Genomic DNA, 25959 nt, shown 5'->3' on the forward strand with positions numbered 1-25959 from the left:
ACCAATGGCAGAATGGTGAGATTACTACCAGTTGAGCCACAGGGACATCCTTCTGGTATCACACTGCTGTTTGTTAATAAGTCTCCTAAAAAGTCATTGGGTATGTTGGTATGGCACTCCTGTCCTAAATAAACTTCAAAAGAGAACCAAAGACTGTGGTATAAAAAAGCTGTTTAATGTCCAGTTGACTTAGCCACAGTGCTATCTTACTGATGCCTCTTAAGCTCAACCCACAGTGGTATCAAACCACTGTTCAATTCTTAACTGCATCAGCATCCATTGTAGCATCCCAATGATGCCTGTTAGGCTCTGTACATCTTGATAACATCGAACAACGGAGCGCGGCAGATGGGACAGTTGGCGTCTTCCACCTTCAGGAGGAGTCCGCAAATGTCGCACATGCAGACGTGTCCGCATGGGTACGCTACGCTGTTCACGGGCCGCTCATAGCAGATGGCACACGTCTGGTCATCGCGGTACGGCTGGCGAGGTTCTGTGTCCGGTGGTGGATGGTCTGTAGGGATGGGTGAAGATGAGGAGGGAGCTGGAGATGGTTCATCTGCTGGTACCACACCTGCAGGAGAACAATGTGGAAACTTTGATTTATCTACCTTAAAAGAAATTTCTTTGCATGACAAAGAAGTCTGGACTTTCTCTTTTTCAATAAAGAAGATCAAGACTATTCTTATTGGTGATAGAAACTGCAATGCATACAAAATTACAAAGCTGTATGACATCAAAATACATGATATGTTCATTTCTACCAATGAGAATGACGGAAAGGCCCCTGCAGCTGATCCAAACCTGCTCTATGATATTTAAAGTTTGTAGAAGCAAATCACAATGCTTAGGACAAATAACATAATCAGAAAAGGAGGTAATAAAAAAAATGTCTTTCCCACCTGCTAGCCTGATTTTCCTGACAAACAGAGTGAGGATGAAAACTGCCCAGAGCTGCTGTCCTGTCTCCACCTCCAGCACCACCTGTAGATCACCCCCGTTCACCCCATAATGGACTCTCCCGCTCTTGTCCAACAGGAAGGTCAGCTTGTCCCCACTCCTCAGTTTCTCCAGGTATTTGAATGTCCAGTACTCCTTCCTGCGGCTGGCTGCGGCGCGGCTCGACGGCACGTCTTTCTGCTGCAGGGCTGCAGGATTCACCGCAGTCAGGCCAAAGTCAAAATTGCTGATCGACGAATCAGCTTCCAGTATGTAAATGAGGAGCACCTGCCCCGGCTGCAGTGGCCTGTATGTAAAGACGAGTCCGTTGAACATACTTTGGCTGACGTTGGCAGCGACACTTTTCAGCCCTTTTTGATCAGATTCCAGCCGTACATTGCTACCATGTACGGGATGGAACAGGCTTGCTGTGTACGCTGACTGGCTGTTGTCAAGACAACGTGGCTGTGATAACATTGACCTTGAGCTGGAGGAAGTTTGTAAAGTTCTGTGAGGTGCCAAGCTTGTTAACGGTGCCCTTCTCATTTGCCTTAGGTTTAGAGTTTGTCCATTTGGAGGATGCGATTCAGGTTGGGAGGAAGTTACATGGCTCGGAGATGCAGCATTTAACATGTGGTCTGCTGAATGCAGAGCTGTGTGTGCTGGTACATTTTCCCTTTGACCCGCTTCCAGAGCTGGAGACAGTAGTCTAGTCCTAGCCACAGAGTTTGGTACCCCAACACTTGCACCCACACTTCCACTGACAGAGTCTGGATGCTCTCCACTGGATTGCAAATGAGCTGAATCTGTAATGTTGGAGCCAGTTCTTTGAGTAGTGCTGCTTGAGTCTGTACTGTGAACAGTGTTTGTGTGAGACAATGTGTTGGTGGAACGACCTGCTGTCGGTAGTCCAGGCTGGTCTGTCACAGTTCTGATGGAAACTCTGCTGTCTGTTCTGTCTTCACCATTATGTAAGACAGGATCTACTGTTTGAGCAGTAGCTTCCAGGGAAGTTGTTTCCGCAGAAGTGTCACCTGTAGAGATGGCCTGATGGTTGTGCTGCAAGATGTTTGTAAAAACACTATCTCTGCAAAATAAGAAAAGTAGATTATTGGTCTGGGAGTATCTTGTATTAAATTTTTAACTGTAGAAATTTGCAACTTATTCAGGTGACTTTCAATGTATATTGTCTATGCTACCTTGTTTCATCAGTTGTGCTATGTGACCCTTGACCATTGGCCTGTGACCCTGCTGGGCACAGCTCCATAACCCCAGGTTGTGAGGTCGATGCCCTCAGCACCAGTGCCCCCTGACCTTCGCCCCTGGGGGTCAGAGTGATGGCATGGATCTCCCCATGGGGACTGGCTGTGACAGTGATGGCTTTGTATCCTAGCAACAGGAAGAAGCAGAATATGTGACTTTTCAGTGAACACTTTTAGCTTCAGATTTTAGTACCAACATTATTGAACACATCACATGTATAAGTTCCAAGGAAGGACAAACATTCCAGGCCACATGACAGCAGAATATTCAACGACCTGGTTTTTCTGTATGAAATAAACACAGTTACTTCTTCGGCCCTTGGTTATAGGAATCCAACATCGACCTGCTGACAGATTTGAAGATCAATTTGCACTACTTTGACTGTCTGTATTCCTGTTTACACTGATACAGACACTAACAACCAACTTAAAAAAAAAAAAACTTTTCTGTGTCTGCCAAGGCACTTTATCCTATAACGTTAACGGGAGGGGTCCAAAGTCCGGTAGGGGTCCAAAGTCCGGTAGGATTTTAAAATCATTTTTGCGGAGATATGCATAAGTGTCTGCACATAATAAGTGCAACTTGTTATGGACTAAACCTTGTTGTAAATAACTGAAAAGTCAGAGTATGTGTCCAAGTTGGTAAGCCCCAACAGATAACGATTGAAAAAAGTACACAAGTTTGACGCCTTCCGTGCATGCTGACGAGCGAACATATCGAGAACATGGCCCGGGAAACTATTGAATAATTCATCGTCAAATACGAAATGTGAAAAGATACCACCACAGATGAGAATGCTATCTATAAAACTTCCTAAATAAGCACAGCTATGCCGTGTCTTTGCTTTTATAGTTGGATAATCGGAGCTAAATTATGCCGCATGTTCACGGCCCTGTCAACCCCGCCATCTTTGTCAATCACCTATGAAGGAAGCCGAGCGATGCTCAACACGATGGAGTTAGTCAACCCGTCAGTAGAGTACCAATCATTCAAGAAAATCGATCCCTACCGACTAAAGAAATCCTGTAGTCATTTCTGCTGTTAAAAACGAGGTTGAAGCTGGAAATACAGAAGCCGAAAGTGAAAAAGTGTAATCGCAGGCAGACGTAAACAAAGTGCCGCCATTTTTCTTTTTGGCGACAGGTTGGTTTCACCGTGAGAGGTAATCCTTGTAAGTAAACGTATTTAAATATGCATCGTAATTCGAAATATTGCATATATTTGTGACCAAAAATAGTATTGAAGAAGCTTAGTGTTATTTTGCATGCATAGGATGCTTAAAGATATGCAGAGATGGATTGGTTGTTAACTTATCGGAGTTTGGACCCCCTTTTTTGTGTTAGAACGTTCCACTGAAACGCAAGTCCAAACCTGCCAAAACTTTCGCGCGCTGTCAAAGTAAAGTTCGGAATGCTGCCGTTAAAGGAAACATATGTCTATACAGCTTAAATCACAGTTATATGGTTGTTAACAAGATCTTAAATTGTTTTTGATGGGTTGTCAGTAAAACGTACGATGACAAAAGCCATGCGCATTCACTTAGAACAGTTACCGGACATTGGATCCCCCCCGTTACTGTCACCACCTATGGTGACATGGCACACTTTGTAGTCACCACAGATGCTAACACTGCAGAAATTACCATCATGCCTATTTTTTGCTTAGGCCACAGCAAATAAATTTCATGTGTGACATTAGCACACTCAATAATAATTTTTGCTTGATTTCAGAAAAAAACAAGATTTTTTTTCTCACTGGGGATGGTCAACATCACGAAGTTTACAAGTAGGCAAATGGGTTGTGTTGTGGCCTAATGATTGTACATGTAAATTTTAGAAGTGACACTGGTGCACAGTAACCATGACACTGTAGTTGCTAACTTGGTACGTATTACTAAGTGATGCCAGACTACCACAGTGGCAATTTTACTACAATATATTTAGTGCACGTCTCGAATACAGGAATGAATGCCTTGTTGAATGCGTTGCCATGTGTTTATGGTGTCAATTTTGAAAATTTGCCCATCTTGTTTTTTTCGTCCTATCTCGTTTATCTTTGCAGTCTGCAAGGGTGTCAACCATAAAATTTACGTCACAGTGCTGTGGCCTGCATAGTACACCCCCCCCCCCCCAAAACTTCACCTGTAGTTGGCACATTCACTGCCGCCTCGCGCCCACTAGAAGCGGCGCTGCTGCCCGTTCCCATTTTCAGATGTTCCTACTGACACCGCTTAAGCCATGTGGAAGTTGTTTGTGCCTCTGAAATCTCAACTTTTGAAGTAAAACCAAGTTCCGAACAGCAGACATCATCACACTCTCTGACGCTGTTGCCAAGTTACTTTGTTCACCTTTGACCTTACGAAGGCAGCAGAATGAACAAAAAGACATTCTGTTGCCCTCAAAACATTTTTTTTCAAAAGGATGAAGTAAAGGTATGACCAAACTCCTTAGTATGACATTAGGACATGGGGCAACTTTAACATGAACTGTATATAAAAGCATGGCTTATAAAAGCATGGCTTATATGTAGAATATTGGAATTCAATTTCTTTTCCAAACTTCCTTTACCAAACTTTCGCGGTTCACGGTGGCGGCAGGTGTGCAAAAAAAGAAAGTCGGCGATTTTAATAATACGGTAAGAAACCGGTGTGTGAAGAATTAATAGCCGCTACAAAAGACAATGGTCGAATCGGCTGTACGCGCGATGTTACAGACCGAGGTGTGAAGGAATCATAGATTAAAGAACAACAGGTGAGTCGGCAAACAGACGTCGGCGAGTCAAGGCTTTTGTAAGACAATCTCTCGCCGCGCGTCCCTAGCGCACCGGCGGTATCTTCTATAAGGTTCACAATTTTGAAAGTCAATTGTGCGCCGCTACAACAGACTTTAATCAGTCTATTCTTATTCACAATACCATTGTAGACAACATTGAGGAATAAGCTATAAATTGTGACAATCGTTTTACCTGGTTCATTCCTTTGTGAATATTTGACGAGAGACAACGACCGGCGAATCACCGAAGCAATATGTTGAGCTGGCTGAAGAAGGCGAACCCGTCCCTGCAGCGCCCAACACCCAGTCCCGGGCGGCCGAACCCTGTGGACAAGACGAGCCCGTCCAAGCAGCGACCAAAACCCAGCCCCGAGCTCTCGGACGCTGTGGACACGGAGAACTTGACATTGGAGCCACCAACTTTTCCCGGGCTGCCAAACCCTCTTGACACGGAGGACCCGTGGCTCACCGCAGCTGCCAACAGGGAAGTAGAGAAGGCGTTGACGGAATTTTACAGTCGCAAGAGGAAACGTACCAGCTACGGGAAGTACACGCCCGAGACGCGAGCGAAGATCGCCCGACTCGCCATGGAGATCGGCGCCCAGAAGACAGCCGTGCAGATGTCAGAAGAAGTGGGGAAGCAGCTAAGCGAATCGACCGTCCGCTCCATCAGGAAAAGCTACGAGAAGGAAGTTAAGCGACAGGGCACTGACGCCATCGCTAGTTTCCCCAGGAAGAACGTAGGGCCGCGGAAGAGTGGCAGGTCTAGTCGCCGACTAGCAGAAGTTCGTGTGGTGGAACTGTTTAAAGTCGCTCCCGTGTAGCGGTTAACTTACTTGTACTAAATTAAGTATGTTATACTTGTAGTAATTCCTTGAGGTTCCTTTTTCAACCTCCTTGCTTGAACGTTATCCAGTTTGTAATTGTATAACGTTACATGCCAGTACAAGTGGCGGTAGAAATGTGGAATAAATCATGAATGTTTTATTTCTTGAATAGAATTTGTGTTTGAGTTGTTATTGTGGCGATTATTGCGTGTTGTTGGGATGTATGATGAAAATGCATACTGTACATCATAGAAAACTACAGACATGAAGTAAGTACAAGTAGTGCCAGTGAGGAGAGAGGGAAGGGGCGAAAGACGAAAGTTTAATAGAGTTAATGCTAACTTCGTTAAAAACATAAAAGTAGTGGAAACGAACATATAGGAGTTACAGTATTCCGGATAAATATTTCACAACAAGACAGGTATATTTCAAGACGGTAATACATGCGCCTCCTTGCGATCTACTGTGTGCTTGCACCTTGTGCAAAAAGGTCTTTTTTAACCTCCTTGGTTCTAAATGTGCGGTGGGCGTAAACTTGTAGCCATTATAACGATTTCGGAAAAGAGAAATGTTTACTTCTATTGTTAATATCAATACCTAACATTATAATAACGTTATGTAAGTTTCCTTGCAGCATTGATTTGGGGTCGATTACCCATCCGTACCCTTTGTGGTGACGTAATGAGTGTGTTGGTGACGCAATATGACTGGGAGACTAGCACTACCAGTCTTTAGAATAAAGTTCGTCAGTGGAATCAAGGACATTGATGGTAGAACAGACTATTCAATGTAGTATCTAAAAGTAGGAATCTAGACATAAATCCCCCCAACATGGCATCATCTACAGATGTACATGTGAAAGCAAAGGAATGGGACACATACATATACATCTGTAGTTATAAATATATGACCGTTTGTACTTTAACACCACCTCCCTCTACTAGTTGTCCAGTGGTACCTCCCTACTGAATGAAAGTCACGAAGCTATGCTCACTTTGACGGTTAGTCACTGATCATACCAACGATATGGTCGTGTATGCATATGTGTAATTCGCGTAGCACACGCTGTGCACACGTATATTAACTGTCCGGGTCCTCTGAAGCCCTTACAGGTGAGTCTACTACATGTTAATGGCTTAATTTCAAGCCTGATCTTCGGGACTTCACGTGGTGTGCGTAGTAGTGGCGTAACTTACAAATGTATAATGAGAGTAACCTTACGAAATTCTCTTGGATTCCTAAAGTTTTATTTAACTCGAAACTAGCAAAGCGTTCAATTTGCCTTTTTGGATACATCTCTTAGTGTTTGAATGACACATGACTTGGTGTTTGACAAAACGCAAATCATTGTGTTACAATACTAGTAGTTTGTTTTGCATGGACGGGTGTAAGTTGGGACAGGGACTGGTTAGACGGCTCTCCCGACCTTATATCACCTGTGCCCTTCGCCTAAAGGGAGAACGTGGGTATCAACAATTACTCATGTCGTTCTGGCGAATCTTACCGACGTGGTGTCGTTTCTCATGCATTAAGACGGCTTTACGTCAATTCAAACCACGAATTTTCTTTTTATAAATTACTTCCGGGATCCAATTCACCAGTCCAATGTAGATCTTGCAGTTGAGTAGGATTGCGTGCCGTACTTGCACACAGTTCGAACGAGAGAAAAACACAGCAGCCAATCCGGGTATGTACGGAAGATATACAGGCACTGACACATATGACTCAGAACTATATGCAGTAGATTAGCTAGTGTTGTTGAGAGTATGTGTTTCTGTCTATCATATAGGACGCTACGGAGTAGACGGTAACTGCCCAATGAAGTACGTAAGTGTGGTGTTGTTATTGGCCTGTTTGGTATGTGTAACACACGGGGGATGGCGGCCGTGGCTGACGAAGTTGGTACGGAACAAGATCGCGCAGGACGTGTCAGACAGAGACGTGTGCCACTGGTGCTTCCTGTGTGGGGAGGACTCAATTCCACAATACACTAAGTACAGGTGAGTTGTTATTGTTTTTAACGAGTTTACTCCGTGCAGGGTCATGGGATATTTCTCTCTAAGTTGACGGGGGCATATATAGGTTCATATATGTTGAGTCCAATAACATAAGTAAGGAAATGGCTGCGAAATGCTGCTTATGATTATATAAAGGCTTGTTTGAGGGAGGTCTGGGAGAGATTGCTATTTGTGAAAATCATGACCAATTATGTGTGAAAATTAAAAGATTTTTGCAATATTTTTGCTAACTTGATGTATCATTTTTTTTACACTGATGGAAGGTGAATTATGGTTTCCTGCATTTGATATTTATGTTTTTTTTTCATTCTGGCTGTTCACAGGTTGTCGCGACATTTATGCCAAATGTGCAGAGAGGACTGTGGTCCACCCTGTAACACCACATGTACACAAGGTGATAGCCAGTTCTCTATTCCGCAGAAGAACGATCACTTCCAGTAGACACACTTTATTGAAAGCAAAAATAACATGGAGCTTGTAAACTTATCATGCCTTTGGGAAATTTGACTGATCGTTTCGGCAGTTTCCAAATACCTGAAATATAGGTAAACCTAACGTTAACCCTCATGAAAAGAATCACGCAACATTTCACCTTTCCTTGCTAGAATACTCAGCACTAATGAGGAAGACTCAGAGTATGGAAGTTAAACACACATCACTACCAGCGGACCAGCCCCCTGCTGTAGTGACTTGCACAAATGTGTGGCCCAAGGGCTTCGAAGTGGAGATGGGCACCACCCTACGCATCTTAGATGTATGGGAAAACTTTACCTTTACTTTGCTAGAATATGTAGAACAACCCCATACCCTGTTCTCCACAGAACTACTGGATGTGCCGGCCATGAACGCCTCCATGACAGCCATGATGGGCGACATGTCTAACCAGACGTCGACCGAGATGGGGATGCACGACATCATGGACCATCTACAGGAGCTGGAGTATCTCGGTAGGCTTTAGCTAGCTATAGATATAGAGAATAATAATTAAAGGACGGTTGGTGGCCTCGTCAAAATATTGTGTATTCAATGACGAGGAACCAACGTTGACTGGACAGAGGTAGAAATAAGAGATAAGAGCAGAGCAGAGTCGGATGGAAGACTGCAGTGGGGGATTATCCGTAAGGCAGATGGTACCTGAAATCCTTGACAATCCTTCCTTTAAGTTGAAAACTTTGGCCCAATCTGTAGACTTTTTGGGTTTTAAAGAATAGGTAGGATCCAAGCGTTCCCGTTTTGGTAAATATTTCAGCCTTTTTGGTTGCTGTAATATTATGTATCTTGCTTTGATAAGAATAATGGTAGGGTTGAACACGAATATATAGATTATGACTGAACTGAAGTGACATTAAAAAAAAAAAATGTTTGTTCAAAATATCGTGTCCCCAGAGCCAACATGCGGTGCCCGTACCGCACACTGGAGGCTGACGGGGCAGCGGGTGATGCTGGAGTATCACGGCGGGGACCAGAGGATGGCGCTGGGATTCTCTGATGAAACTTTGGACGGCCTAATGGAGGACCCCGACTTTACAGGTGCATGTTTTTTTTAGGCATTATGACTTTCTCAGAATCTGTAAAAGCCATTGCAGTCCAAGCCGCGTTTACGTAAAGATAGGTGTGTTTTTTCCCCATGTGTGTCACAGTGTGCACGTGCACGTGTTAGTATGCTCCTTTGTAAAGTTTAGCAATTTCCTCTATAATGCTCCTTTGTGTTTCTCTCTCACTGTGTGCACTTGTAGTTTTGGAACTAAATATTGGACGTATGATGATTATTGGGTGTTATACAAGTCAAAACATCGAAAATTCGTGTAGAACAGAAGAAATTTACAGAATCGGATGCAAAGAATTATCTACTGATGCTGATACTTTTACTGGATTTCTCAAATTACAAAGATGATTGTCCGGAGTTCATGTCCAAGATGGGGCAGTGTGAACTTATGGATGATGTGGTCGACCAGTTTCCCTCCATGATGTCGGACATGATGTCGGAAATGGTACCGGACTGTCACGCTATGGTCAACTCCTTTAACTGTACGGACGACATGGAGATGTCACAGTCGGGCGATACCATGATGGAGATGGGGGACAACTGGGCCATCAAAACCTACCCCTGCACGCTGGAGTACAGCCCGATTGTACGGAGGGGCTTTTGGCGGTGGATCATCGTTAATGGCAGACCACTAAGAATGAAAGTACAGATCAGGTTTGGTTGAGAAATTATTTGTTGAGAGTATGGAAATGTATCTCAAACGACTCTCTGTGGTCCATGAACGCTTTGTCTAGGACGACTCCTTGACATAGACACATTATATCGAAAAACATGTCTGTTCCTCTACTTCTACTACATTGTATGAATAAAAAGGGGGAGGTTGAATTTGTCTAAAGTTAACGTTAGTTACGTTGTATTTACCTTGCTTTGAACGATTTATTGTGACATGTACTGCCAGCTATAGATAGTAGTGATTGTTCTTTCGTAATCCACTATGCAACTTCTCTATGAAAAAAAATCTTTCAACATACATATGCATAAGTCTCAATGAAACAGCAGAGCACTTTTGATGGCAAACAATCTGCTTTATTGTCACACCAAAAGTTTAAATGGTGCAGTATAAGACAGAACTGCCACCTAGCGGTCGAGAACATTCTTACAACCAAAACGTTCAATCGTCATCTTTTCTAATGTAACAATATGGTTGTGTATCTTTTGTGAGAGGGATATTAGATGTACCAAGTATACAACAGACTGATGTGGTGGCACAAGTAATTATTACAATTATCAAATATCTTCACATTCCCTTATGTTTGTACAAATTCATGAAATAGCACCATTGAAAACCAATGGCATCAGTGAGATCCTGTATGCTTCTCCCAGTTGCCTAATCCTGCGAACAATAGACAAGTGGTAGCCAAACAGAGACTTCAGTGTGCTGGAGGATATAGACAAAGCTACAAAATGTTCTAATGTGTCTTCTTTACAACATGAATGTGTAGAAACATGAAACAATGGTCTATTTAGAAATCTTGACACACACATTAATCAAAGGACTTTTAACATCGATGCAACTCACACATGCAAACCAGAAACACATGCGACAAACCTTGTTAGATAGTGGATGCTATCTGAAACGTATGACCATTTCCAAAATCATATCCAGTTTCTTGAGTAATTGCGTTTTGGCATATCTTATTACCTGGATGTCTAACCTTCATTGACAAAACAAACCTTAACTTGTGATTGAGACAACAGTTGTGACATATCAAATCTCACAGCAGAAAAGAAAGATAGACTGGGCACTATCTACATGTGAAATCCTTGTTAATACATAGCTGCATTATTAAGCTGGTGGTCTGGAGTGGTTGAATGAATAAATACTTATCCTTAACCTTTCTCAGAAATACTGCTTCTCACATTATAATACATGTACTAGCACTAGTAATTCGTTGGATACAGGGTCCTAGCATATGTACGTACTGATGGAAATTTCTTTCCAACCTCTGTTCCAAGTACATGTACAATAAACATAATCTGTTCTTGATAGTAAGGTCTTGTGTATTTGTTGTTCAATCATTAAGTACAAAGGTATGCTTTAACTTACCAGTAGGCTATAAAAAGCAATGCTGTTGTAAATTGAAAAAAATAAATAGAGCATCTCAAATCATTGTGTCCCAAAACATAGAAAGACATCACAATCTTGCAACTACAAATGTAATAACAAATGAAAAATGCAAAAAATAAACCTCAGAACTGCAACAATGTCTCAACACTCATGTAACTTCATACATGATACTACATGTATGTACAAATGTCAAAGTACTCAATCTTTGCTACAAATGCCCAAAAGTGTTAATATATACACATCACAAAGGACCTCAACATGAACTGAGTGAGGAGCTCAGATATTATATACAGCTGTAATCAAATTGTCATCCCGGAGTCAATCAACTTTACCATATTGAAAGCGAATGTTTGGACTGTCTCTGTGAGCTGGCTGCATGTACCTCATGACCTTCCCAGAAGCTGTGTCTCCTGACCAATATTTGCCAAATTCTACAATCTATACCCCTGTATGAAGACCATGGTGGAGAATTATGACATGGTGCTTTAACCATCATCTTCATGTTGATTAAAACAAACTTCAGTGAGGGAGGGGTTACCACTTAGCAGGAATAATTGTTGCAAACATTGTTGCAAGGCTTTAGCCAACAGTTCTTCTTTTTAAAGGCAAAATATAAAACTGTTGGAATTGGGATTTTGGATGGGGTTCTATCAGCATATTACATAACCCCAAAGCAGCAAGAACATACACATGCATTGTCAAATACATACCTACAAATACGGCTTGTGGTACAAACTTGACCAAATGTGTGAAGCTTTACCCTAAATCTTTTGAGTGACCTAACCTTATGCTACAAACTCTCATGACCACATTTCACACCATCATTGTGACCACCGGGCCATTACAAATATAGTAGGCTATCAGGTAGGTGAAGAGTCAAATGTAGTGTCACATCACATCACATCACATCATACTAAAGAAGAACATATTTACTCCTGGGGTACCGCTTATCGCTTATTTACTTCTGGGGTAGCTATGATTAACAAAGGGATTCTACACATGGATATAGATGAATTGTTCTTGTAGCATAATACTGTAATTCATCAACCTTGTACATGACCACTGCACCCTTAGAACACAAAGTGTCACGCTCATACAAAAGCTTCATCAATTAGCTTTCTTGAAATCTAGCAACAAGTTCATAGATCTTTCAGGTGTAACCACGTCCTAGTAAGACCCACTTCCTGCTTGTGGCTGATTTAGTAGCTTGTGCAAAGGAGAAATCTTCCTTTAGATGTACAAAGTTTTATAAGTACACGTACATCATAAACACTTTTACACAACAACTTTACATTTGTCTCTTGATACTTTCATACATACAGACTCTGCAACAAAGCTACCTTTTGTACCATCTCATATTCAACCTGCCCCAAAGGGACAATACAAAGTTTGTATTTATACACAGTTCTACTACTGTAGGGAAAATATATATATACATGTATATCTTGGCTATTCATACATGTTCTAGAAGTTTTGGCGACAACGTGACTGGAATACACCTACATTTGCATGTCTTTCACTTGTTGTAACCTATCTTTTGCTACATATGCCACTTAACTGTTATCAGGCCACAAGGTGGCAACTCTGAACATTCTACATTATTCACTCCCAACCTGGATAAATTCTTCACTGCTCTACATTGTGTTGAGGGGAACAAAGGCCTGAAAGTAATGCCACATGCAATTATAGAAAAACAACAACATTATTTTCCAGAGATAAGCATATTTTCTTGGCCAGGTTGTTCACAAGAACAAAACTTTCAATGTCTTGGTGACTAAATACTGCAGGAGTACCCAAGTCCTACTAGATTTACGAGTACAAAAGACAAAGGTTTCAATCTACATTCAGCTCCGAATGCCTGTCTGCAACATCAGCTGGGTTGTTAGGTTTGTTGTCCCTTCAGTTGTTGTTGTCCTGGTCCTGCAGCAGGTTGTCAGCTTCAGGACAGTCCCAGGTGTTCATATTGGCCCTGTCTGAGGCTGTGCCTGTACTGTGGAATGGTCCTGACGAGTTCTCGGCGGTTCCAACGTTCCTGTCATCTGTTCGCTCTGCCTCTGGAATGCTGTCCTGGTGAATCCTGTACTTCGTAGGTAGCTCTTCTTCTTCTTCATCATCACTGTCTTGGAAATGAGCAGGTATGTCTTCGTCGTCGATCCTTGCCTCGTCAGCGTAGATATCATCGTCCTCCACGTGGCCCAAGCCAAAGATGTCCTCTCCGCCACCCCCTCCAATGTTTCCATTATCTGCGGCAACGCTGTTTGGCAAACCTTCATCAGCCTGGACGTTGTCATCTTCCTCGGCATCCCGGTCCTTGTCTGCAGCAGCCTGGTCCTGCTCGATGGCATCCTCCTCGCTATCCCAGACATCCTGGCGGCTGAACTCCTGAAGGACCTCCTCCGCAAGCTTGGGCCCGACGTTCCCGTCCTCCGCCCCCTCCATGACAAGGTTCTCCTCCCCGAGGTAGTCCTGGACAGCCTCCTGAATCTCCTCCAGGTCCTTAGCGGAAAGCTCGCCGGTGAAGTCCCAGCTCTCGTTCACCGAAGACTGCTCGGAATCTGGGTCGTACTGCACCTGTGAGAGACACAAGATGTTCAGTTCAGTTCATGCAACAGAACCAACCTCTGTCCTCTCTGTGACATTTTATCTTAGTTATCGATGTTCATACAAAATGTAATTGTGTAACCTAAATTAGCTGTAATTTTGTTAAAGGTTTATTGGGCAAATCTGCACTTGTGAAAGACAAAAGATGTAAGATGAAACAATGCTGACTCCTGATCTCTTTGCGTCATGTCATCTTAGCTCTCATTAATTCTAAGGAAGTTTTCTAAGTAACTGTGTAGCCTAAATCAGCTGTACTTTTATTTAAGGTCAATCAACAAAAACTTATGTATAAATCTGTAATTGTACATAGAATAGGACTCCAGGAAGAACAGTAACTATGATATATGTACTAACGGATAGTCTGAATACACAAACAAGTAAACAAACCTCCATGCTGCGGACAGACTCTTCATACTCGTACTCTGACCCCCTCCTGTCGACGCGCAGCGAGCCGGAATACTTGTCGTAGTTGTCGGGATCATCCTTGTCGTAGTTGTCAGGGTCATCCTCATCCCCCACACCCCCCTGGTCGCTCTCCGGCTGGGTGAAGCTGAACTCGATCCCGGGACCGCGCCTTTTCCTAAGCTCGGTCTCCAGGGAGGCGTGGACGTTCTCCACCTGAACCTTCTCTGCAACATCGCCCCCCTCCCCACCTGGTGGTGCTTCCTGACCCCCCTCCCCACTGCCGTCCTCTTCAGGCAGGTCGTTCAGCTCCTGGTCCGACAAGTACTTCTCCTGGTACCGTACCATCTCCTCCTGTTGTACACAACAAAGCTAACAGTTAACATGGTGTGAAAAATAAAAGGAATAAGTTCAATAACTGCCTTTTAGTGAGAGCAGCTTCTTCAACATGTTTAATCAAAAAGCACTTATTGATTTGACAGGTTTTGACAAGGACTACTGCTAGTAATTAGTCAATCAAGCAATTAATTGATCAGTTAATCAATCACTCTAATTACAAGAAACAGATAAACATACTTTTTATCATGGCTCCATTCCAACTCTGAAGGGGGAAAATCTACCATATTTTTTGTGGTTTGCCATTTTATTTCATTGCCTGATTAATGCAAGATTTGGTGGGATGAAACAACCTTAAACAAAGAAAGTAGGTATAAATATCATCCATCTGAATTCTTGTTTTGTTTACCTGGAGCTTTCCTGACACATCTCCCATCTTCTCCATCATCATGTTCATCAGGCGCTCTGTCTCATGCAGCCGCATCTCCAGCTGACGTAGCTCCAGCTCACCTGCGTGGACCAATCACAGTGTTGCTGCTTTGTGCTTAACCAATCAGAGATCATGTAACATAGCATATGACCAATGGCAGGAAGTATACTGCATAGTTATGTGCACAGCGGACTCAAATTGACTTTGACCAGTGACAAATTTTCAGCCCTAGTTTAGCTGTGCTGATTTGCTGGAAAGTGCAACAGTGAATAGAAAAAATCTACTTTATAGCATAAGATTTGAAATTGAATGAACAAAAGCTAAGGTATTCATCAATCATTTCAATCTTTCACTCTTTATTCACTAAATCAACATTGCAGAGTTACCCCTGAGCAGTAGTACCTTTGAATAGTGCTGACTTTACAGCATGAAGTAAGATCACATTCCAAGATAACTAAGCACAGTAGACATGAACAGTACATAGACCAGAAAACACTTATTAGCATTTCTTGCATTGATAGAAGCACAGCAATACTGAAACTCTAGTGAAAGCCAAATGCAGTTGTCACAGTATCTGTGAAAATGCAGGAACACAGCAAGGCAAAAGTGCTAATGGAAGCAAGGAATCTTAAGTAAAGAGCCGTCCTTACTGATGGTGGTGCCCCTGTCGATCCCCTCCATGGGGTTGGGCTTCCTCTGCAAAGGGTCTCCCTGACTCAGCCGGTTCAGGAGGTTGGCTTCGTTCGCTTCATCTATGTCCCGGAAACCTCGGTCACGCCAGCTGTCTGCCTGTGGTCTTGGAGACGGCTCATTCTTCTTCTTAAGGAAAATCTGGGTAGTGTGGTATACTAGTATTCAATGTGCTAGATGATACACAGTCCATGTGACTGAACAAAAGTGTCTAGATCTCTTAAAGTATTAGTATACCTAGTGACCCGTATGAATTCAAGTTGCATAACCAATTGACCAAGATTTTCCACTGGTCTGTAAAATATTATACATGTACATATAGTAAGGTTCTTTTAGGACAACCAGAGAATAACTTACTTCCGACGTTTCGGTGTCTGTCAGACACCATCATCAGGGTGGAATGACGGGAACTACTTCTTGCTGCTACTTATAGCCGATGTAGGTGGCGTTGCAGCAGCAAGAATGCCATCCCAGACGTGGCTCAGCTTGTATCCCCCCTCATCTCTGTTCATGACTGGCACTGATTTTCTGAATATATATTCTGAACTATATGAATAATTGCCAACCTGATGAAGTTATTCACGGATGTTAGAGATAAATTCGGACAGATTACGGTCAAGCAAATCCGCGACTGGGAGTCCCAGACAAAGAAGATCGCTCGACATCGCAACCACTTGGTTTACAACTTACGCTGCAGAGACGAAGACCTCACCCCTCCCAGCCTTAGGCTAAAGACTAACATCAAAACGCAAAATGCCAACCAAATAATCCGTAAGGCAGAAAAGGCGTTAGTACGGGAACGGATTCGAGTCATAAACAACAAAATAGTTAATCTGAAAGTTCAAGAACAAAGAATTGAAGAAGATCTACGCGCGAAACTGCCTACCGATCTCCATGACGCCGTACGTTCGCATGTAGTCAAAACCCGGGAACGAGAGTTCACAGCTACAAAGACCCGCCATCTTGAAAAGTTCTCCCGTCTCCAGCTCGCAAAACAACGTGAACAGAGTGACAAAGACATCGATTTATCGGGCACCCAACTCAAAAAATGGGTCGTCAACATTTCGAAGAAGGTACTAAACAGCCACCAGACCGGTATTTTGAAGAAAGGTCTCAACTACGCGGTGACGCCAGACAAAATGCCGGTGGAAGATTTCATCGTCGCCACAGAAAATGCATGTTTGTGCTTACCGCCGCCCGAGGCACAACAGCTCAGAGCGCAGGTTGCAGGAGTCCTGACGAAGGCGAAACTCCCGGTTCCCAACATCAGCAAAGAAGAAAGAAAGGCCATACAACAGCTGAAGAAGGACAAGGATGTTATGATACTGCCAGCGGACAAAGGAAAAGCGACAGTGATTATGGACACGGAGGACTACGAATCCAAGGTAAACCGTATGTTATCCGACGAAAAGACCTACCAGAAGCTCGACAAAGATCCAACACAGAAATATAAACGTAAGCTGCTAGCCATTCTAAAGAGGCTGAAAGATGGGGGGAAAATTTCGGAAGAGCAGTATAGATACTTATATCCAACGGCAGAGAATACTCCTAGAATGTACGCTACTCCTAAGATACACAAACCCGACAACCCGCTTAGACCGATTGTAGATTACACCGGTTCGATCGGTTACAATACGTCACGAGCGCTAGCTGACCTTTTGGCCCCTTTGGTTGGGAAAACTGAGCACCATATCAAAAACTCCAAACACCTCGCCGAAGAAATGGCTAGCATCATAGTAGAAGAGGGTGAGATGTTTGTATCTCATGACGTAGTGTCACTTTTCACTAACACTCCAGTGCCAGAGACTCTCAACATTATCAAGGATAGACTACTTGCTGATACTGACCTCAAGAACAGAACCAAGCTCCAAGTGGAGGACATTATGGAGTTGTTAACATTCATAGTCACCACCACTTATTTCAGTTTTAGAGGCAACATTTACCAACAACGGTTCGGTACAGCGATGGGAAGCCCGGTCTCCCCGGTTCTAGCTAACCTCTTCATGGAATGGCTAGAACAGCAGGCCATGGCCACAGCTCCTGTGAACTGTAGGCCGAAACTTTGGAAGAGATTTTATAAGACAGGGGACACAACATGAACTTACCGACCACTTAAACTCCATAGACCCCACGGGTAGTATCAAGTTCACCCATGAGGAAGAAGATCAGGGCACTCTACCCTTTCTGGACACCTTACTAGTGAGGAGAGAAGACGGCACGGTGAAACTTTTGGTCTACAGAAAAAAGACCCACACAGACCAGTATCTAGACTTCAATTCCCATCATCCGCTCCACCAGAAACTAGGAGTAATCAGAACGCTGATGGACAGGAGCAAAACAGTGGTCACAGAGGAAACAGACAGACAACAAGAGGTCGAACACATCAAACAAGCCTTGTCACTCTGTGGTTACCCAGACTGGACTTTCAAAAGAGTGCAACATCAGTCCAACAAACCCAAACCCAAGAAAGAAAAGAAGAAAGAAGAACAGAAGTCTAAGGGCATGATCATCATACCTTATGTCAAAGGCATTACAGAGACACTTGAAAGGATTTTCAGAAAACACGCCATTGCCACGGCAGTTAAGCCCAAGACCACGCTCAGAAACTTGTTGGTGCACCCCAAGGACAGACTGGAAGACTCCTCTAAAACAGACTGTGTCTACAAGATTCCGTGCAAAAGTTGTGACAAGGTGTACATTGGAGAGACGGGTAGGACATTCAACACCAGACTTGAAGAACACAAAAAGGAGGCACAAAACAGCAAAGGCAGTGCATACACAAGATCTCAGAAGAAGGCAGCAGAACAAACAGAGAACAAATCGGCAGTCACAGACCATATTCATAGAAACAATTGCGTAATAGACTGGGAGGGGGCAAGAGTCATTGACAGAGAGGAAAACAGAAGAACTCGATGGATTAAAGAAGCAGTTTGGATCAGAAAATCAGTGCCAGTCATGAACAGAGATGAGGGGGGATACAAGCTGAGCCACGTCTGGGATGGCATTCTTGCTGCTGCAACGCCACCTACATCGGCTATAAGTAGCAGCAAGAAGTAGTTCCCGTCATTCCACCCTGATGATGGTGTCTGACAGACACCGAAACGTCGGAAGTAAGTTATTCTCTGGTTGTGCTAAAAGAACCTTACTATATGAATAATTGCCAACCTGATGAAGTTATTCACGGATATTATACATGTAGTTTAGCTTTTGAATTCCTTGTGAACTTTGTGAAATTTACTGGACATTGCACAAAGGTCAGAAAGATATGTGATATAATTTATAAAATCTTGCAGCCTTTAAAACCATGAAAAATGCAGCTCACAGCTGCTGTCTATGTTGCTAAACTGTACATGAATAGGACAATGAATCTTTGATAACATGCCTTTGGCTGCAACCAATTTAACTACCAGTACTACTGTACAATTACGGAGATGATCATGGGAGATATGTAAGTAAAAGGCATACCTTGTAGATAACGTAGACGAAATAGATAAGTATCCCCACAGTGTACATGGGGAGGGCCACACCGATCCAGCCCCGCCCCTGGGTCTGGGTCGGGGCCGCCTCACCGCCACTGGCTCGCATCATCCGCTTCTCGTTGAACGCTTGCTCGCCGAACCCTGGTCGTGTTATCGGATCCAAGCCGGCTCTGGCATGGGCACCTTCCCCGCCACCTATGGACAGACAGAGCACAACCTGTTCAGCACTGTTTAGCTGTGTGAACTTGTGTCTTTATGAATTTGTCAGGTCAGCTTTATAAATAACACAATTGGGAATGACTCAGAACAACCTAGGACGTGGAATTTTGAGCATGTAAGGTAGGAAACCTTTTGGGAACCATAGGAGTGCACAATATCAAACAGCGTACATACTTACATGTTATGCAGAATGAAAAAGTAATAAACCTATTGCCTACTTACCATTTTAACATACTCAATATACAAAGGAGCATTATCTACATTCAAAGTAATAAATTCAAAAGCCTTATGAAAAATTAAAAAAGCTATTCAAAGAATGTAATTAACTTGATGCAATACAGTTATCCATGAGGTGGTAGTTTTACTAAATAACTTGAAAACTATTATCCGGAAATGAAACATAAGGTAGGTACTAGCATGTAGGATGGAATACTGACCACTCACTTTAATGTTGAGTTGATGTCCCATGTTACAAACCAACATACTATTAAGTCCATTGGAAATGCTGCTTTAGTACTTTTAAGAGAGGGTTTATCTTTTCCAGCCAACCAGAACAAATGGACTTATCATGGTCTACTTCATGACTATTTCCTTCAACAACAGTGTCAATAAAACAGCATGGGGGAGATATTACATGGGGGAGATACTACTTGTCAGAGACTGCAGTTTTACATTTCACATTGCTCCATTAAAGGGTATTTCATTGACTAGAAATGGGGTGGGCACCGTGGCTAAAAAAACCCTCTCATGTCCCTGCCACCATCTGCATTTCTAAAGTAAAAGGTGTCCAGACAGCCCAACTGCGCTGCTGAAATGGCATAACCCCTTCTAACTGGCCAGAACCCTACACCTGCTCCGTTCCACCCCACTTCCTTACGTTTTTTACCGTGTGGTCCAGGGAAGGGCTGGCTTGCGGGCGGAGCCGGAGCCTCTGGGATGAGGAACCTGGGCAGCACCATGGCGATACAGAGGACACACACGCACACCACGATGATGGTCTGGGTCCCGGTGATGCCCTGCTGCGGTACGGGCGCCGGGCGGTCCGGGACACGCTGGTACTCACGCTCAGCCATAGCTGGGGACGGGATTCACCAAAAACACTGGAAATAACAGGAACAAGGAATGTTACCTTTAACACGCTTCTTCAACTTAACTTTGTAATATTTCTTACCAGGTAGTAAAAGTAACCCATGGTAATCTTTATGATCTGATTTTGAAGAAGACTTTAGAGGAAGAAATATATACTCGGATGATTCTAGGAGCAAAAATATATAAGATAAACCTTTTCCTACCAAGGTTCCTAGGTAGCACTACTGAAGTTGTGTTAAACATTCCATGTTTCATTTAGTTTACTGGACTCCTGGAGTTTTATACATTGTATCTGTCAACATTGGTCATTCCTGGTGTAATTAATGTAAAAACCTGTTAGTTTTCCAAGCATGACAGGATCCATTCCTGATAGATGACATAATCCATAAAATCCAATTACTAGCACTGAGGTTATGGTTTTAATAGAACACATTATGCATAATAAAATGTTATTCAATACCTCTATTAACCAAGACGCCAGACATACAGGTCCTTAGTAATAAGATATACAGGATATCACTATCACTGTATCAGTTATGCAAGTGCTGGATAGATTTTGTAAAATATAATTTTTTTCTCCATAAAAAAAACAACCCTGTAGCTTGAATAGCTCAAAATAAAACTCCATGAAAACCTCTCATTTCATCCAACTGGGAAACACAACCACAGCGAAAGTTAATGAATTTATAGTCACTCCAGACAACTTCATTTTCATTGATCAGTCTGACCACTTGCCATTCAGCCACACATGACAGCCAAATTAGGCCATGATTTAATCCAGTCTGTGGTTATCCCAGCCTCCCCAGGGAAGCCTCCATATCACAGGCATGATGTGTAATGGGTACAGATCACCAATAGCCGGCAGGCACCTACAGCATTCATAACATGTCAGAAAAAGGCTGTCAAAAGTCACCTACCTGAAGTTTAGTCGTTGGAAAACTCATATTGGCAGAAAAGTATGGCTTCTAAACTGTCCGTCTACGAAATTTGAAGCATTTTCGTACAGTGCAAAGCAGCCAAACGCACCCGGGTGACCTTTTGAGGACAGCATCTAAACAATGTAAACAACACATATTCTATACTGCCCAGGAAGCCAAAAACATGGCTAAAAACATACTTTTTTTGCAAAATGAAATAACCAGAACTCTTACCTGTAATTTCCAGCTCCAAAATGCCAACATTTCCCAATAAAGAGGCCTCTAAACTTACTGTTAACAAACCAGGTTCTATGGCATCATTTTGCCGGGTCTGCGCATGTCTCTAATGGTGACCTTTCACCTGTTACAGGCTTCAAGTTCAAGATAGACAAATTTCAATTATTTCACATGGTGCGGAAAAAGGTTGCTCAGTATTAGCCTGAGTTTCAAAGATTTCTGACAAAGAATAGTCTCTTGGGAATAGTTTGGATAACAGGTGATAGAGAGCTGTCCTCAATGCTGTGACAGTGGTCTGAGTCTATATGGACAGGTCCCCTGTCATTTGGCCAAAAGTGACAATCAAAGGAAAGGGAGTTGAAAACTGCTCACCTTGACACAAGGGGACAACTCTACCTCCATTTAGGCTCCTGAATCAGTACTAAAATGCTGTTAATTTAGACCTGTAAGCACTTGATGAGAGTACATATTGCAATATATAGCCAAAGGATACAAAAAGTTGAAAAACTGACAAAAAGGACAAAAAAGTATTAAAATGGAAGAATTTCTCAATGAATCTAAGTCAAGGGAGTTAATTGAAGCTTGCCCCGGGGTCACATTACCAATTTGAGGGGAAATATAAGCCACAATGGCTCACCTACACCCCCCCCCCCCACTCTGTGCATGTATGCACTGTCAGTAAATGCTTGAAAGTGTAGCCTAGCAGCTTTTATATACAAATTTAGGTGCCCAAATTGAGGAACAGTAGCCTCTTTCTGTCTGGGGTAGCAGATTATACCATTTCTTCCTTCTAAGTGCCACTTTTTGCAAAGCAATATTGAGCCAAACCATAGTCTTAGACCTCCACCATAGCCCTCGTGACACCTGAGTTAACTACTCCCAGGGGACTGTTCCTGGGAGAACGGTCTCCGGGAAGTCTTTGAAACTTGTAACGACCCTGCCTCGCATCACTCGAAGTGACCGACACTTGTCTACCTTGAACTTCAAACCCATATGAAAATGCTTGGAGGGTACAGATCACCAATAGCCGGCAGGCACCTACAGCATTCATAACATGTCAGAAAAAGGCTGTCAAAAGTCACCTACCTGAAGTTTAGTCGTTGGAAAACTCATATTGGCAGAAAAGTATGGCTTCTAAACTGTCCGTCTACGAAATTTGAAGCATTTTCGTACAGTGCAAAGCAGCCAAACGCACCCGGGTGACCTTTTGACCTTTTGAGGACAGCATCTAAACAATGTAAACAACACATATTCTATACTGCCCAGGAAGCCAAAAACATGGCTAAAAACATACTTTTTTTGCAAAATGAAATAACCAGAACTCTTACCTGTAATTTCCAGCTCCAAAATGCCAACATTTCCCAATAAAGAGGCCTCTAAACTTACTGTTAACAAACCAGGTTCTATGGCATCATTTTGCCGGGTCTGCGCATGTCTCTAATGGTGACCTTTCACCTAATCTGTGGGGGCACCAGGGGATGGGCAGGCTGCCAGTAATCAATCATGTCATGGATTTTTTTCTAGAAACAAAAAAAAATGGCAAGAGGGAGCACTGCAAAATTGCATGTTTCCAAGATTATCTGCTCTCCAGGGTGAAGGGGCACATGGTCAAGGTATCAGGCAGCAAAGAGCACCCTTGTTCCTCTGGCATTAAAAGAAGAGCTGAGTCAGGAGAGGATCCACCAGATTGGAGAGAAAAATGAATGTACACTTTATCACAGTCAAGTCACAACAACATGTACACTATTTGAAGTATTTCCCCTGTAAAAATACTGCAGGCAAAAAGGAAAAAGAGGTTTTGTCAAGTGAGGCCTAGTAACGTTTGGGGAATTCATTGAAGATGTAATGCTTTAGTATACAGGCTTTTTGTTCACGTCAAGGATTTGAATCTCCCCATGACCAAGTTGGAGTATAGCATGTTGGCATGGTACACAAACACCTGTCTACAGTAAAAGGACCATAATGAATTTCATTACAGAGGCAGGCTGCATTTAATCAATGAGCTAACCTTAGAAGTCACAAGGAGGTTATATAGAGATATAACCTCATTGGTAGTCATAAATGCATTACAGTATGAGCATTAGTTTGGGGATTAACCTTATTACTCAGCACGCTCTGATTCTGATGTGGCTCTCGCATGACTTTGCCGCAAGGGGAGATAGATGACATACTAGTATTAACGTTACATGGTTAGACTTTGACCAAATCATGCTATCTTTCAAGATGTCAGCAGTATTTAGGATCCCATAATCATGTGCGTTCTGACAAATTCAGGAGACTTGCCTATGAATTATGCTTAATGTTTGCCTAATTTATTATTGTTAAGAATTTAATGAAACTACAATACATGTAGTTGTATTTTTTTTCTGTATGAATTACAAGAAATTCAAATAGCCTGTCAATGGCATATGAAAAAGGGCATGCAGGTTCCCTCGGCCACCGATATACAGAGCCTTGTGTCATATCAAGTCCTTAGGCAATCTCAGTCAGTCTCAGGAACTTATAAAATTCTATAATGTCTCAATCCTATGCACCAGTTTGTTGCACCACCATTACCACCCCACCCTCTGAGCATTATGCCCTACAAGAAGCTTTACTCAGTATACCATAGATGTAGATTGAAATGTACCTACTGGTTCTTTTGTTCTAATTGACGAATCAGGTTGTTGATACAATGTACATATTGATGTCACATCTTTTGCTCTTTTTTGGCGATAAACTTGAGTTTGTTCGGTTGGGCATGATACAAATAAAATATAACGTTGGGTATTCCATATTGTCCTCATCCCAACCCTCCCAAAGGTCAGATTGCCTATTGTGGGTGATATGGAATATCCCGTGTTGTATTCTACATACACACAGCATGTCCCTACTGCCTAACCCTAAAGTAAAAGGGTACACAATAGATAATAGGTTGCCATACTGCTACTTCAGACTTCAGTCAAGTTCAAGTACCGGCTAAAGCTGACATACTGACCTACAAACGTGCCAAACGCATCACAACGCGTAGCCGAGTTTATCAGTACCAGCAGCTCTTTAAGTCTTTTGTCCTTGTCCTATACTTGTGGAGAAGACGAAAGAGACTCAAAGTTATAACAAATTTGAATACCTGGCTAGCTATCGTGATTGTGATTCTTGCAGCAAGCATGATACTAGGCTAGTTGTTGTAACGTTAATAAATTATGTAGAAATATCATATTCGTACATCTGGCACTAGTGCATGCAGTTGCAACAATAATACACATGTAATGTAAAATGTACTATATGTGACCAAATCTAATGTTCCCAGAGACAGCATGTACTATAAGTATAACGTTACACATGTAACACATTCGTCAAACATAATAATTTTTGCCCTAAATAAATGCAGTTATCAAATTAATAAAGATTTTAGTTAACCGTGGCTTGGCATTTACTAGTCACAAACTATTGTTGTATGTTGGTCTCCCTTACTAGACTACGCGGTTGTAACAAGTATCAACAGTTATCAACGAGTTATTGTTTAAAAATTAACGATAATTTCCTCCCCGACCCACCCATCCATCTTTGCAACACACAGATGAAAACACGATCACCAAAACATAGAAATTCTCACCAAAAATCAGCCCTCAAATCCACTCCCAGAACAAAAATGGCGGGCCGTGGGTCAGTGTGTGATTACTGAGTCTGATTTCGTCAGCAAAAGTAAACAGAAGATCTTGTTACCTGAAACAATAGTCCTCCGACACTCACATTTCTTGATGAAACAAATGTTCTCAAACCTTTCAAATAGACATGATGGACGATTACATCTGCCTCAGAAAGGGAAAGCTCTTAATTTATTATCATAATATTAGAGGTAATTGAATACCAAAATGAATAAATTTACTTAGAATTGTAATTGTTGTTTATTAATTTACTCTTATGATTGGTATTTACGCTTACATTGTTAACAATTAAATTAAATACGTCTTTTATTCCACCCCGCTGTTCAGACATGACTAGAATATTCCATTCCTGATTACCCTACTTTGGCTGCATACGACCGCTTGTCGATCGTCAGTAAATTTGCCTACAGAGTATTTATGCAAGAACTATCCAAATGCACGTTACCAGACATAATTTACTTCAATACGTAAGATTGTACA

General features: G+C 42.4%; 3 protein-coding genes across 7 annotated transcripts; 1 reads left to right on the forward strand and 2 right to left on the reverse strand.

The window, feature by feature from the left end:
* Positions 1-154: 154 nt before the first annotated feature.
* Positions 155-4650, reverse strand: LOC118414206 (serine-rich adhesin for platelets-like). Its single transcript, XM_035818082.1, has 4 exons — positions 4344-4650; positions 2139-2328; positions 903-2026; positions 155-574 (listed from the first exon to the last, which is right to left on the reverse strand). The coding sequence occupies exons 1-4, from the start codon at positions 4405-4407 to the stop codon at positions 303-305; spliced, it is 1650 nt and encodes a 549-aa protein (XP_035673975.1). The 5' UTR covers positions 4408-4650; the 3' UTR covers positions 155-302.
* A 2105-nt stretch (positions 4651-6755) lies between these two features.
* On the forward strand, positions 6756-11357 carry LOC118413456. Of its 3 annotated transcripts, none has more exons than XM_035816843.1 (6): positions 6756-6912; positions 7590-7800; positions 8142-8212; positions 8640-8765; positions 9205-9348; positions 9709-11357. In XM_035816843.1, exons 2-6 carry the CDS (start codon positions 7619-7621, stop codon positions 10026-10028), a joined length of 843 nt encoding a protein of 280 aa, XP_035672736.1. In that variant the 5' UTR covers positions 6756-6912; positions 7590-7618; the 3' UTR covers positions 10029-11357. The 3 variants fall into 3 exon arrangements, with proteins under 3 accessions (XP_035672736.1, XP_035672735.1, XP_035672738.1); XM_035816842.1 differs by lacking the exon at positions 6756-6912 and adding an exon at positions 7174-7262; XM_035816845.1 differs by lacking the exon at positions 6756-6912 and adding an exon at positions 7269-7487.
* Positions 10380-25645, reverse strand: LOC118413454 (protein RIC-3-like). Of its 3 annotated transcripts, none has more exons than XM_035816839.1 (7): positions 25428-25645; positions 20467-20689; positions 19357-19565; positions 15852-16032; positions 15181-15281; positions 14421-14789; positions 10380-14003 (listed from the first exon to the last, which is right to left on the reverse strand). In XM_035816839.1, exons 2-7 carry the CDS (start codon positions 20660-20662, stop codon positions 13332-13334), a joined length of 1728 nt encoding a protein of 575 aa, XP_035672732.1. In that variant the 5' UTR covers positions 20663-20689; positions 25428-25645; the 3' UTR covers positions 10380-13331. The 3 variants fall into 3 exon arrangements, with proteins under 3 accessions (XP_035672732.1, XP_035672734.1, XP_035672733.1); XM_035816841.1 differs by having other exon boundaries at positions 20476-20689; positions 25428-25635; XM_035816840.1 differs by lacking the exon at positions 25428-25645 and adding an exon at positions 24810-24862.
* Between the last annotated feature and the right edge of the window lie 314 nt (positions 25646-25959).

Source organism: Branchiostoma floridae, chromosome 4, assembly GCF_000003815.2.
Source record: "Branchiostoma floridae strain S238N-H82 chromosome 4, Bfl_VNyyK, whole genome shotgun sequence".
Lineage (NCBI taxonomy): Eukaryota > Metazoa > Chordata > Leptocardii > Amphioxiformes > Branchiostomatidae > Branchiostoma > Branchiostoma floridae.

Coding starts and splice junctions, on each gene's coding strand:
- LOC118414206 (XM_035818082.1), bottom strand. CDS start 4,407: ATGGGAACGGGCAGCAGCGCCGCTTCTAGTGGGCGCGAGGCGGCAGTG. Junction 2,027..2,138: donor AGCACAACTGATGAAACAAG/GTAGCATAGACA, acceptor CTTATTTTGCAG/AGATAGTGTTTTTACAAACA. Junction 575..902: donor CAGGAAAATCAGGCTAGCAG/GTGGGAAAGACA, acceptor GTTCTCCTGCAG/GTGTGGTACCAGCAGATGAA.
- LOC118413456 (XM_035816842.1), top strand. CDS start 7,178: ATGGACGGGTGTAAGTTGGGACAGGGACTGGTTAGACGGCTCTCCCGA. Junction 7,263..7,589: donor CCTTCGCCTAAAGGGAGAAC/GTGGGTATCAAC, acceptor TCTATCATATAG/GACGCTACGGAGTAGACGGT. Junction 7,801..8,141: donor CCACAATACACTAAGTACAG/GTGAGTTGTTAT, acceptor GGCTGTTCACAG/GTTGTCGCGACATTTATGCC.
- LOC118413454 (XM_035816839.1), bottom strand. CDS start 20,662: ATGGCTGAGCGTGAGTACCAGCGTGTCCCGGACCGCCCGGCGCCCGTA. Junction 19,566..20,466: donor TGGACCACACGGTAAAAAAC/GTAAGGAAGTGG, acceptor GTCTGTCCATAG/GTGGCGGGGAAGGTGCCCAT. Junction 16,033..19,356: donor TCGTCTACGTTATCTACAAG/GTATGCCTTTTA, acceptor CACACTACCCAG/ATTTTCCTTAAGAAGAAGAA.